This window comes from Oncorhynchus keta, chromosome 23, assembly GCF_023373465.1.
Source record: "Oncorhynchus keta strain PuntledgeMale-10-30-2019 chromosome 23, Oket_V2, whole genome shotgun sequence".
Lineage (NCBI taxonomy): Eukaryota > Metazoa > Chordata > Actinopteri > Salmoniformes > Salmonidae > Oncorhynchus > Oncorhynchus keta.
The window spans coordinates 40,446,133-40,460,387 of NC_068443.1; the positions used below are offsets into that span (position 1 = coordinate 40,446,133).

At 45.2% G+C, this 14,255-nt stretch overlaps 2 protein-coding genes across 2 annotated transcripts in view; one reads left to right on the top strand and one right to left on the bottom strand.

The window, feature by feature from the left end:
* The window catches only part of LOC127911058 (uncharacterized), a 441,684-nt gene extending 439,418 nt beyond the window's left edge, over positions 1–2,266 (bottom strand). Inside the window, exon 1 of the mRNA XM_052477210.1 lies at positions 1,154–2,266. Coding sequence (XP_052333170.1) covers positions 1,222–2,166 — 945 coding nt within the window. The 5' untranslated portion in view covers positions 2,167–2,266 and the 3' untranslated portion in view covers positions 1,154–1,221. The remainder of the gene's footprint in view (positions 1–1,153) is intronic.
* LOC118401634 (SH3-containing GRB2-like protein 3-interacting protein 1) overlaps positions 1–9,138 on the top strand; it is a 38,194-nt gene extending 29,056 nt beyond the window's left edge. Inside the window, exons 18-27 of the mRNA XM_052477364.1 lie at positions 2,392–2,542; positions 3,490–3,549; positions 4,123–4,234; positions 4,427–4,462; positions 4,728–4,883; positions 5,013–5,145; positions 5,252–5,466; positions 5,619–5,683; positions 5,847–6,011; positions 6,267–9,138. Coding sequence (XP_052333324.1) covers positions 2,392–2,542; positions 3,490–3,549; positions 4,123–4,234; positions 4,427–4,462; positions 4,728–4,883; positions 5,013–5,145; positions 5,252–5,466; positions 5,619–5,683; positions 5,847–6,011; positions 6,267–6,289 — 1,116 coding nt within the window. The 3' untranslated portion in view covers positions 6,290–9,138. The remainder of the gene's footprint in view (positions 1–2,391; positions 2,543–3,489; positions 3,550–4,122; positions 4,235–4,426; positions 4,463–4,727; positions 4,884–5,012; positions 5,146–5,251; positions 5,467–5,618; positions 5,684–5,846; positions 6,012–6,266) is intronic.
* Positions 9,139–14,255: the final 5,117 nt, after the last annotated feature.

A 14,255-nucleotide genomic window follows, 5' to 3' on the forward strand; every position in this document is an offset into this window, starting at 1 on the left:
CTCCGCTGTCCTGGCGTCGTGAGGGAGTTTGTTCCACCATTGGGGGCCAGAGCAGCGAACAGTTTTGACTGGGCTGAGCGGGAACTGTACTTCCTCAGTGGTAGGGAGGCGAGCAGGCCAGAGGTGGATGAACGCAGTGCCCTTGTTTGGGTGTAGGGCCTGATCAGAGCCTGGAGGTACTGAGGTGCCGTTCCCCTCACAGCTCCGTAGGCAAGCACCATGGTCTTGTAGCGGATGCGAGCTTCAACTGGAAGCCAGTGGAGAGAGCGGAGGAGCGGGGTGACGTGAGAGAACTTGGGAAGGTTGAACACCAGACGGGCTGTGGCGTTCTGGATGAGTTGTAGGGGTTTAATGGCACAGGCAGGGAGCCCAGCCAACAGCGAGTTGCAGTAATCCAGACGGGAGATGACAAGTGCCTGGATTAGGACCTGCGCCGCTTCCTGTGTGAGGCAGGGTCGTACTCTGCGGATGTTGTAGAGCATGAACCTACAGGAACGGGCCACCGCCTTGATGTTAGTTGAGAACGACAGGGTGTTGTCCAGGATCACGCCAAGGTTCTTAACGCTCTGGGAGGAGGACACAATGGAGTTGTCAACCGTGATGGCGAGATCATGGAACGGGCAGTCCTTCCCCGGGAGGAAGAGCAGCTCCGTCTTGCCGAGGTTCAGCTTGAGGTGGTGAACCGTCATCCACACTGATATGTCTGCCAGACATGCAGAGATGCGATTCGCCACCTGGTCATCAGAAGGGGGAAAGGAGAAGATTAATTGTGTGTCGTCTGCATAGCAATGATAGGAGAGACCATGTGAGGTTATGACAGAGCCAAGTGACTTGGTGTATAGCGAGAATAGGAGAGGGCCTAGAACAGAGCCCTGGGGGACACCAGTGGTGAGAGCGCGTGGTGAGGAGACAGATTCTCGCCACGCCACCTGGTAGGAGCGACCTGTCAGGTAGGACGCAATCCAAGCGTGGGCCGCGCCGGAGATGCCCAACTCGGAGAGGGTGGAGAGGAGGATCTGATGATTCACAGTATCGAAGGCAGCCGATAGGTCTAGAAGGATGAGAGCAGAGGAGAGAGAGTTAGCTTTAGCAGTGCGGAGTGCCTCCGTGATACAGAGAAGAGCAGTCTCAGTTGAATGACTAGTCTTGAAACCTGACTGATTTGGATCAAGAAGGTCATTCTGAGAGAGATAGCGGGAGAGCTGGCCAAGGACGGCACGTTCAAGAGTTTTGGAGAGAAAAGAAAGAAGGGATACTGGTCTGTAGTTGTTGACATCGGAGGGATCGAGTGTAGGTTTTTTTCAGAAGGGGTGCAACTCTCGCTCTCTTGAAGACAGAAGGGACGTAGCCAGCGGTCAGGGATGAGTTGATGAGCGAGGTGAGGTAAGGGAGAAGGTCTCCGGAAATGGTCTGGAGAAGAGAGGAGGGGATAGGGTCAAGCGGGCAGGTTGTTGGGCGGCCGGCCGTCACAAGACGCGAGATTTCATCTGGAGAGAGAGGGGAGAAAGAGGTCAGAGTACAGGGTAGGGCAGTGTGAGCAGAACCAGCGGTGTCGTTTGACTTAGCAAACGAGGATCGGATGTCGTCGACCTTCTTTTCAAAATGGTTGACGAAGTCATCTGCAGAGAGGGAGGAGGGGGGAGGGGGAGGAGGATTCAGGAGGGAGGAGAAGGTGGCAAAGAGCTTCCTAGGGTTAGAGGCAGATGCTTGGAATTTAGAGTGGTAGAAAGTGGCTTTAGCAGCAGAGACAGAGGAGGAAAATGTAGAGAGGAGGGAGTGAAAGGATGCCAGGTCCGCAGGGAGGCGAGTTTTCCTCCATTTCCGCTCGGCTGCCCGGAGCCCTGTTCTGTGAGCTTGCAATGAGTCGTCGAGCCACGGAGCGGGAGGGGAGGACCGAGCCGGCCTGGAGGATAGGGGACATAGAGAGTCAAAGGATGCAGAAAGGGAGGAGAGGAGGGTTGAGGAGGCAGAATCAGGAGATAGGTTGGAGAAGGTTTGAGCAGAGGGAAGAGATGATAGGATGGAAGAGGAGAGAGTAGCGGGGGAGAGAGAGCGAAGGTTGGGACGGCGCGATACCATCCGAGTAGGGGCAGTGTGGGAAGTGTTGGATGAGAGCGAGAGGGAAAAGGATACAAGGTAGTGGTCGGAGACTTGGATCGACACCATTAGAATTTATTAGACTTCTGATCGATACCAAATGGAATTTGTTTGACTTGTGATCGATACCATTAGAATTTGTTAGACTTTCATTATTTTATTTTTTTCTTCAACTGATTTCCACAAAATTAGAGGTACTACTTAACCTAACTGCGGTTACTATGCTAACATTACAATGTGTTTAAAAAGTTTGGTACAGGAGCAGGCTACTGATATTCTCACCCCCTTCCCCAGACTCGACCCTTCAGCCCCCCAGTCTCCGGCAGCCCCCCTCCCTTCGCCCCCCTGGCCCGGGCTGAGAGTTCCTCCTCAATCTCCTCCATCACCTCATTGAGCGCAGGCTCCACCCCCACCTTGGGGAGAGAACTCAACATATCCACCACAGGTACTACCATCCCCCATAACACCTCATTCACCTGTGTACGCTGAGAATACCAAACATTAGGAACACATTCCTAATATTGAATTGCACCCCTCCCCTTTTGCCCTCAGAACAGCCTCAATTCTTCGGGGCATGGACTCTAACAAGGTGTCGAAAGCGTTCCACAGGGTGACGCTGGCCCATGTTGACTCCAATGCTTCCCACAGTTGTGTCAAGTTGTCTGGATGTCCTTTGGGTGTTGGACCATTCTTGATACACACGGGAAACTGTTGAGTGTGAAAAATCCAGCAGCATTGCAGTTCTTGACACAAACCGGTGCGCCTGGCAACTACTACCATACACCGTTCAAAGGCACTTACATTTTTGTCTTGTCCATTCACCCTCTGAATGGCACACATACACAATCCATGTCTCAATTGTAGCAGGGCTTAAAAATCCTTCTTTGCACTGATTGAAGTGGATTTAATAGGTGACATCAATAAGGGATCATAGCTCTCACCTGTTCTTAATGTGTTGTATACTCAGTGTATGTCTCTGGTGTTAATACATTCAGTGATCATCATAATGAACTGTTCATTGTTTTGTCATTTTGTGAGTGGTGGTATGCTCAAATTTGAAGCATAAATTAGACTTTTGTGGAACAGGTATTTTGACCATAATAGGACAGGCCTTTTGACCATAACAGGACAACCTGGTTAAATACTGTGGAGAATGGAAGCATGTACCCTGTACAGAATGACGCATTCATTTACAACCCTCGTCATCTTCACCCTCCTAAACACACAATGGTATATACCATGCACAATCTGATGTTCTCTCACTTTCTATCTATCCATCGCGCGAAAGCTCCCTCAGTGTCTTGTAATGGGTCTACACCCTCCAGTAACTCATCCACCTCTTCTTCTCTGCCTCTCCCCCATGTCCTCTAAACCCCACCCCCGCACACACAGAGGAAAAACAGCCAGCCATGGTATGGTTTGACCATGGCCGGTTTTATTTGTCTTTCGAAGGTGAGTCGTACCAGGGTCCTTATTCATTAGGGTACACTGCAAAAAAAGGAAAGAAGGAAAAATAGCATGTCTTATTGGACAAGTCTTTTTCAGTCCGTTCGGTGCCTAATAAACATGACCGAGTACCAGTGTATGGAGGCTACTGTATTGTACTGCACTACTCTGGTTGTACCATGTTATTCTAGTCTCTTTAAGCATCCTCTTCATTTGTCATTTTATCCCTTTCTATGATCTGTCCAATCATCTTTCTTGCCATTTCAATGCTCTTTCACCATGCTCTTCCCATCTCCCCTTCCTTATACATCTCTGCTCATTTGACCATGTCAGTAGGCCGTTACAGACACAGGAAGTGCTAAAAGTACTGAGCTAGTGTCTTTCTATAGTAATCAACTGTGTGTGTGTGTGTGTGTGTGTGTGTGTGTGTGTGTGTGTGTGTGTGTGTGTGTGTGTGTGTGTGTGTGTGTGTGTGTGTGTGTGTGTGTGTGTGTGTGTGTGTGTGTGTGTGTGTGTGTGTGTGTGTGTGTGTGTGTGTGTGTGTGTGTGTGTGTGTGTGTGTGTGTGTGTGTGTGTCAGGATGCTCCAGAGGACCCAGCCCACTCACCATGGGAGCCCAGGACACTCTGCCTGTGGCGGCTGCCTTCACCGAGACCATCAACGCCTACTTCAAAGGAGCCGACCCCAGCAAGTAAGACTAGCATTCCTATCAATGCTAGGCTAATGGTAACACAAGTAGCAATAGAAATAGGCTTACATTCTCATGTCAATGCTAGGCTAATGCTTACACAAGTAGCAACATTGATACTATTATCGATAACATTGATGTGAATCAAAGTCAATACTGATGTGAATGCAAATTCATGACAACATGATGTTTCAGCCGGCAAAGCGACCCTCATCAGAATAAATGCAACAAGTAAGATGGCTATGATATTGTTGTTGATATATATTATCACATTGCAGCTATGCCTATTTATTGTCCCCTTTTGCTGTGGCCACAGGGAAATTCATTTTTTTGGCTAGATTGTTCTGAGAATGTGGATATTTTGTAGTGAAATGTAGTTTGCTTGTTTGTGGCATCCCTAAGGATTCTGGGTACTGCAATTTTTGTCTTTTTTCTTTTCTTTTTTGTCTTGACCCATTTCTGAGCACTGAGGTGGCTCTATTCTCCGTCTTTTCAGGTGTGTGGTAAAGATCACTGGGGAGATGGTGCTGTCTTTCCCTGCGGGCATCACCAGGCACTTTGCTAGCCACCCGTCTGCCCCTGTGCTCACCTTCAGCATCAGCAACTACAGCCGGCTTGAGCAGGTCCTCCCCAATCCACAGCTACTGTGCTGGTAAGGCTTACTATACCGTAAACTGACTCACTCATTTGTTTTGGGGCAAGGATTATTGAAAAAAAATGTAAATAATTTGCATGGATTGTGGCCAAATAAAAAATGCCCACGTCATGTATTTCTTTCCAGTGACACCACCATGTCCAATGTGGACACCAAGGAATTCTGGGTAAATATGCCAAACCTGATGAGCCACCTGAGGAGAGTGGCTGACCAGAAGCCTCAAGCAACCTACTACAATGTGGACATGATCAAATATCAGGTGAGACCATCTGCATAGTACATATCATGATATATTATTACATATACTGTATATAGTCACAATTACATATAATTGTTAAACAAATGCAAAATACTGTGTGTGTGAGTTTCTGTCTCAGGTGGCAGCCGATGGGATCCAGTCGACTCCCCTGAACCTGGCAGTGAGTTGGCGTGGCGACGCCACCAGCACGGATCTCAGGATAGACTACAAATACAACATGGAGGCCATGGCCGCCCCCTCACCCCTCCACAACATCCACTTCCTGGTCCCTGTGGACGGGGGCGTGCACAAGCTTCAAGCCATGATCCCCACTGCTACCTGGTAAGGATGCTGAACTGCTGACCTGAAATTATTTTAAAATGTATTTCATCTTAGAATTGTTATTTACATTTTTATTTTATTTTATTCAGGTTAATGTACTTGAAATAATAATGGCAAGTAGGCAACTATAACTATTTTGTTTTCTCTCTAAGGAAACCAGAGCAGCAGAAAATTCTATGGAAGATACCAAGCCTTTCCCAGAGGTCTGAAAATGGAGGTAGGTGATCTTCCTTTCTCTCTTCCTCATCCTCTTCCTCCTCTTTCACTTTTCCTGTCTTCCTCCTCTTCCTTATCGTCTTTGTTTTCATCTGCCTCCAACTTTATCTTCATAATCTGAATTATACTCTTCGTCGTCACCACCATCATCCTCTTTCCTATAGGAGTGGGGGCTCTACTGGGTAGGTTCCAGTTGACAGAGGGTCCCAGTAAGCCGTCCCAGTTGGCGGTGCATTTCACCAGCGAGGGCAGCACTCTGTCAGGCTGTGACATCCAGCTGGTGGGGACTGGCTACAGGCTCTCGCTGGTCAAAAAGAGATTTGCAGCAGGTCAGTGTCTGTGTGTGAGGGAAGCATGAAAATACTGGCCTGATCCCAGATCTGTTTGTGCTGTCTTGTCATCTCCCATGGTCATTGTCACACATTTTGGGATGCCAATGTTGGGCCCTTATTTGAAACTGAATTGAAATGATACCGTTCCTAATCCTGAATGTGACATTGTTGCCTGACCATGCAAACCAGGCAAGACAACACTTTGGCAATAGTTGAAATTCCCTTGATTGAATACTCTGTGTTTCTTTACAGGGAAATATCTGGCGGACAACTAGTCACCACTGTTGTAAAATGACACCCTTTCACCCATACAATGGCTTTTGATTGTGAGGATGATGAGAGTCTACTACGGATTCCTCATTCAAGCTACCAACTGAAAAAAACAACTGAAACCTTACACTTGAGCAGGGAAGGGTGGACGATGGGATAGAAGCAACAACAGGATGTGATGTAATTCACAAAGTTGACTGGAGTAATCACTTTGTTTTAACACACTCAATACAGTAGTCTCACTGTTGGGGTTTATGCAAGTAGTACAGCCCTTTTCCGTTCTGTGCACCTTGAGGGTTGTCGAGGCAAAGATAATGAATTCAACACTTACTTTTATCAAAGTAATTTATCATTGGCACCGCATACAGTAATCCAGTTTTATTTGTGAGAAGAAACGTGTGAATGGGTGATGGTGGAAGATTCACTGGACAGATTTATGTGAAAAGATAGATACTGTTAACATTCATTGATAATTCAATAGATTATGAAAAGAACTCCATTCGCTATGATGACATTTAGAATTTTATTATTTTATGCTTTTTCTTTTTTAATTTCTCGGGTTGGTAAAACTAATATTGTACCAGCAGGTTGAGGCCCACAACTTGGAGTCAACGTGGAAACAGCATTATGTATGTGGTGGTTGTGTGTTTGCTGGGAGGTCAAGTGGTTAATGTAATGGTACACATTGTTTACCTGATTTGTACCTGATTTTACCTGATTTGTGGATGACAAAAACAAAGCAGGCTGCCTTACAGGCTGGATAGTAGAGTTGCCTTGGACCAGAGAAATGACTGATCTGTTTGTCCCTTAGAGTTGTGTCCATCTCCAGGAGGCCTAACCAAGCAAAACTGGTTGAAATGACATCATTACAATGAGAAACTGGTTGAAATACGTTCTTTAATGGCGTCAATTCAACCAGTTTGAACCAGTTTGGCCTCACTGGGAAGTATAACCGAAGAACATCAACGAAGATGGAAAAAGTGCTACAATAATTATTTATCCAAAATAGAATACTAATGTACGTATATGTAATGGAAGCCCCTAATGTTATGTTTCTTTTGTTGTTATTTTCCACCGTGTGGAGTAAATAGGTGTTTTATCATTTTCCAATAGCAATATATTGAAAATCAATTTGTAAAAAAGTGTAAATATGAAAGATGTTTCCCTTTGGACATATGGATGTTTCTGTGTATTGTCAAATAAGAGATATTCTATACGGTGGTGTTAGCCTTCAGAATACATAACCATTTAAAAAATGCATCATTTTAAGTTTCATTTCGAAAAAACATGGATTTCTTGTAATATACTGTGACTGTCCATGGTTTTAAAAAAACGAACAAAAAAACTCCAAAGGTACAGCATGAAATCTGCGTTACTCAAAAAGTTGTTTTTGGTTCCATTTTATTTCAAGACATTAAGGACGCACAGCAGCACACAATATGGAGTTGAAGAAAAAAGATCCATCAAGAGTCGTCTCCTTATCCGACGCTATTCCAACCTAGCCTGGTTAAACCAAACAGTAGTGAACATAGCATTCAGTCTCGTTTAACCAGGCTAATTCAGACCTACGCCTTTTAGATAGTAATTGTACTATGTGATTGCCTTCACTGTAACTTTTAGTCACTTCATCGTGTTTGACCGTTCACCTAAAGCTTTGACCTTTGGCATGAATTCCAACAACATTGTCACACTTCCATGATATATTGCAGTTAATGTCCTCTTGTGTTTTCTCCTGATTACAGTACATGGGATTTTAAAGGTGAACAACAGGGGGAACAGTCATTGATCATATCAATCAAAATCATTTTGGTTTATTACAAGAATTCAGGGAGAACATCTCCCGAGCAGAAGCCAAGAGACATTTCTAATTCCCCTTCTCCAAGCAGACCCTTAAATTCAAATCTGGTCGCACCAATATTCTCTAAACAACAGCCAGAGGCTTCTACAAAGTCACGACAAAGGACAGTGACTTTTGCCAGCTGCTACAAAATCACACAATGTTCATCATTTCATCAATATAATAGCTGTGTCTCCTCGGCTCCGTGTACCTCCAGTCTGACGTCAATCATTATCAACAATATGACTTTCATACATAACATACAGCATCCAGTCTAGTGACCATCAACCTGTGACACAAACGAGTGTCACAAATAGAATACTTGAAATCATGTGTATTACATAAAAAGGCAACATATAAATATGCTAAGAATTGTGTTAATTACTCTTAACTGAATATTAACTTTATTACACCAACAACAAATTATTTTGCATAACTATAATTGTTATGCTCCAGCCCATCTCGAGGAGAAAATGTTTAGTGTATTATTTTATGCATTTTGACATCATTATAATATTAATAGCCTTACATTACCTCAGATGTTACTACTCATTTCCAAATCAATATATTCAAAAGAAGTCACAAACAATGACAAACACCGCTTTTTGTCCTTGATATTATCACTAACTATGGTAATATGACTTTTTTTGTCCTGGTTGCAAACTTTTATTTCTTTGTTTGAGCCTTACTGGACCTTAAAAAAGAACGCACAAATATCAAACTTCTCTCCAGATATGTAGTAGTAGCAATTTATAAAGGTTTCGATAATGCTGACATGTTTTATTATTTGCCTTATTTTGGATTAGCATATTTCCAGCCAGTAAGAGACTTTCTGTATGTTTTTGTTCTATGAAATATTTTTTTCTGTCTGTATTTTATTCACTGCATAGGACACATTTCATGTAAACATTTCATGTAAATTTCCCATCCAAAGATTTTAAGAGTGAAAATATTTAAAAAATGAATATAATGTGATAACTTTACCTGGTTTACTCGGTAATAAAGAATGGGAGAATATTGGAAATTAAAATGGTCTTTTTTCTATTTACCAATATTACAGGTGAAGATGAATATACACTACTCTTTTGGATAGGTTATTGAATGTGCATTGCTGTTGCAATGTTGTTGGCAGATGCATTGGAGTGAAATAAGTTTTCCCCACACACCAAACTGTACACGGTCCCTTTAAAAACCTATGTATACAGTTGGTGCAGGATATAAAACCCTTCCCCTAAAACTGACGGTTGACAGCAAAACAGAATGCTCTGGATGGCTACAATATTTCCTCTTTGATTCGGATTTAGTGTTGAGCTGAACAAAAATGGTACAATTTGCAATGTATTTGCAACTTTGGGGACTTGTCTGTCGCGGGCTCTACACTATGTGTTGGTCTTTGGAATTGACAAGTTGCAACCATAGACTTAGGCATTGCATAATTGTATGTGTCAATTTCCTGTCGGACCCTGATCTGTTTCACATGTCTGTGCTTGCCTCCACCCCTCCAGGTGTCTCCAATCTTCCCCATTATATTTATAGCTGTGTTCTGTTTGTCTGTTGACAGTTTGTTTTGTTTTATGAAACCTACCAGCGGTTTTCCCTTTGCTCCTGGCTGTATTAGTTTCTGTTTTCTAGTTTTTCCTGCTTTTGACCATTCTGCCTACCCCGACCCTGCCTGCCGTTCTGTACCTTGCCACACCACACTGGATTATTGACCCCTGCCTGCTCTGAGACTGCCTGCTGTTCTGGGAACCTTTTGCACCCTTTTGCACCTTTTGCACCTGTCGTTTTGCCTGCCCCTGTACTAGTACACTTTTGTTACTTCGACACTGTCTGCATCCTGGGTCTTACCTGAAATGTGATAGTACGAACTGGCCATGACTGACCCAGCAGACTTGGACCAGCTCTGCAATGCCATCTCCTCTCAAGGAGCCACCATAGGAAGGCACAGGGAGTTGCTTCGTGGTCTAATGGAAGGGGTTAGAGACCTTGGCCGAACACCATGACCAAGGGCTGAACACATTGCTGGAACAATTCTGCGGGTTGTCTGTTAGGCAGCCTAACACGACGGTAACCTCCCAGCCCCTCAGTAACCCGGCTGTTAGCAGCGCCATCTCTCCGGGTCACCCTGGTTTCCCGGGAACCCCGCTTACCTCCCCCGGAAAGCTTCGATGGAGTGTCGGGCACCTGTCGGGCGTTTTCTCGTTCAGTGCTCTCTCATCATCAAGCTGCAGCCCTCTCTCAGATAGCGTACCTCATCCCGCTGATGTCCGGGACGGCTGCAGCTTGAGCTCAGGCAGTATGCTTCAGTTTGGAGGAGTTCGTGGCGGAGGTAAAGAAAGTTTTCTATGCTCCGTTGTCCAGGAGAGAGGCTGCCTGGAAGTTACTCCAGCTTCGGCAAGAATACCGCAGTGTGGCAAACTAGGCGAGGTATCTCCGCACGTTGGCAGCTGAGAGTGTCTGGAACCCAGAAGCGCTGTTCGACATGTTCATGCACAGAGTATCGTAGGAAGTAAAGGACGAGCTTGCAGCCCGGGAACTACCAACGGATCTTGACTTGCTCATCGCCTTGACCATTCGGATCAATGAGCGACTATGGGAACGTAGGAAGGAGAGGAGATTAGTTTCACTCACCCTTACAAGAATTCCACCTTGCCTCCGGGGCATCCCGGAAGTCCCAGACGGTTCCGTTGCCGAGAGACCCCGAGGCTACCCGAGTTTCCCCGAGAGTCTCCGAAGACTGCCGATTCTCCTCTTCCCGAGCCGATGCAACAAGGCAAAGCAAGGCTGTCTCCAGCTAAACGGCTACACAGGCTTCACACTAAGAGTTGCCTGTATTGCGGGACGACTGGTCATTTTGTCTCTGCCTGTCCACTAAAAGACCAGACTCACCGATATGAGCGAGTACTCTGGTGGGCCATATGGATCACTTTTCCTATCCCCTTACTCACACCCCATTTCATGCCATTTTGCTGTGGGGGAACCAGTTGAAATCTTTCTGGGTACTCATCGACTCTGGCGTCGATGAGAGCTTTATGGACGCTACCCTGGCTTCCGAGCTCGACATCCCCACTCAGCCCCTCTCCATTCCCTTGGACGTTAGAGCACTGGACGGGTGCTGTATAGGTCCGGGTCACCCACAATACCATCCCCATCAACCTACATATTTCAGGGAACCACAGCGTGACAATCCAATTCCTGCTCATTAAGACTCCTCAGGTCCCCGTGGTATTGGGATTCTCCTGGCTTCAGCAACACAATCCCCTTGTGGATTGGTCTGTTGCTGACATCATGGGCTGGAGCCCATTCTGCCACACCCATTGCCTGAAGTCAGCGCAGCCTGTCCCGGGACGTATTCCTGGGGGCTCGGAAGTTGCCCCAGACCTCTCCGCCATTCCCGAGGAAGTACCAAGACCTCCGGGAAGTGTTCAGTAAGGCCCGGGCCGCTTCGCATCCGCCGCACCGACCATATGACTGCAGGATTGACCTTCTCCCAGGCATCACTCCGCCCCGGGGACGACTGTACTCACTGTCTGGTCCGGAGACCAACAGTGCCTTGCAAATGTATCCATCCCCTTTGGCGTTTTTCCTATTTTGTTGCATTACAACCTATAATTGAAATAGATTTTTATTTGGATTTCATGTAATGGACATACACGACATAGTCCAAATTGATGAAGTGAAATTTAAAAAATAACTTGTAAAAATAACCCCCTTTGCTATGAGTCCCCTAAATAAGATTTGATGCAACCAATTACCTTCAGAAGTCACATAATTAGATTGCACACAGGTGGACTTTATTTAACTAAGTGTCACATGACACTATTTAACTAAGTGTCACATATATACACCTGTTCTGAAAGACCCCAGAGTCTGCAACACCACTAAGCAAGGGGCATTACCAAGCAAGCGGCACCATGAAGACCAGGGAGCTCTCCAAACAGGTCATGGACAAAGTTGTGAAGAAGTACAGATCAGGGTTGGGTTATAAAAAAAATATATGAAACTTTGAACATCCCGTGGAGCACCATTAAATCCATTATAGATAATGTAAAGAATATGGCACCACAACAAACCTGCCAAGAGAGGGCTGCCCACCAAAACTCACGGACCAGGCAAGGATGGCATTAATCAGAGAGGCAACAAAGAGACCAAAGATAACCCTGAAGAAGCTGCAAAGCTCCACAGCGGAGATTGGAGTGTCTGTTCACAGGACCACTTTAAGTCGTACACTCTGCAGTGCACTGCAGAAGAGTGTCCAGAAAAAAAGCCATTGTTTAAAGAAAAAAATAAGCAAACACGTTTGGTGTTCACCAAAAGGCATGTGGGAGACATCCAAACAAATGGAAGAAGGTACTCTGGTTAGATGAGACTAAAATTTAGCTTTTTGGCCATCAAGGAAAATGCTATGTCTGGCGCAACACCTCTCATCACCCCGAGAACACCACCCCCACAGTGAAGCATGGTGGTGGTAGCATCATACTTTGGGCATGTGTTTCATTGGCAGGGACTGGGAAACTGGTCAGAATTAAAGGATTGATGGAAGGCGAAATACAGGGAAATTCTTTAGGGAAACCTGTTTCAGTCTTCCAGAGATTTGAGACTGGGACGGACATTCACCTTCCAGCAGGACAATGACCCTAGGCATACTGCTAAAGCAACACTCAAGTGGTTTAAGAGGAAACATTTAAATGTCTTGGAATGGTCTACTCAAAGCCCAGACCTCAAACCAATTGAGAATCTGTGGTATGACTTAAAGATTTGTCACGACTTCCACCGAAGTCGGTCCCTCTCCTTGTTCGGGCGGTGTTCGGCGGTCGATGTCACCGACCTTCTAGCCATCACTGATCCATTTTTCATTTTCCATTGGTTTTGTCTTGTCTTCCTTCACACCTGGTTCCAATCCCATCAATTACAATGTTGTGTATTTAAAACCCTCTGTTTCCCCTCATGTCCTTGTCAGAGATTGTTTGATTGTATGTTTTGTGCAATTCGTGTCGGTGTGCGATGGGTTTTGTACCCAATTTGATTATTTTTTGTATATTTTGGTTTTTGGAGTTTTATGAGCACTTATTAAACGACTCCGTTTATACCAAGTTCGTTCTCCTGCGCCTGACTTCCCTGCCACCAATACGCACCCATTACAAGATTGCTCTACACCAGTGGAACCCATCCAACTTGAAGGAGCTGGAGCAGTTTTGCCTTGGATAATGGGCAAAAATCCTAGTGGCTAGATGTGCCAAGCTAATAGAGACATACCCCAAGAGACTTGCAGTTGTAATTGCTGCAAAAGGTGGCTCTACAAAGTATTTACTTTGGAAGGGTGAATAGTTATGCACGCTCAAGTTTTCAGTTTTTGCTTTTTTCACAATAAAAAATATTTTGCATCTTCAAAGTGGTAGGCATGTTGTGTAAATCAAATGATACAACCCCCCAAAAAAAAAAAAAAAAAAAAAATCTAATTTAATTCTAGGTTGTAAGGTAACAAAATAGGAAAAATGCCAACGTGGGTGAATACTTTCGCAAGCCACTGTACCTTGCCAGTTAGATCAGTCAACTAAAGAACAGCCCGTTTCTGCTTTGCTTGCTTTTACAACTTGGAGAAAAAGCACAACAGACACAGACAGCAGCTGCCTCTGTTAATCATGCCTGTACTGGTCCTATACCCTTGCCTTTCAGAAGCTTTGCCATCACACAGCCAGCCTGTCCACACGCTCTGTGGTGTCCATGCAGTCCTAAATCCAGCCGTCTAAATCCTGATAACAGCCTACCAAACCGCTCTGAGCCGTCTGCATGGTCCTAAAGCACATCGGTGCCGTGTTTCATATCACAGTGCAATAATAAAACTGAGGGGGGGGGACAAAAATGCAATTTTAGAATGGGTGGGGGGCATTAAATGATGTCAAAAGAAGACTGTGGTGCCACTTTAACCAAACTGCTAACCTTATGTTGCCTGGCTACCCAAACTCCTTGCTCTGGCCAAAGGCTATGCCACGGCCATGGACGTCAGTTTCTTCTCCTCAATGAGTCTGGACCTGAATCCTTCCCAATGATTTTAAAAATGGAAATCCATCCTAGACTGTCTGATTGAGCCCAGAAACTGATGGGTTGGGCCAGAGCTAGAACACACGTGGGTA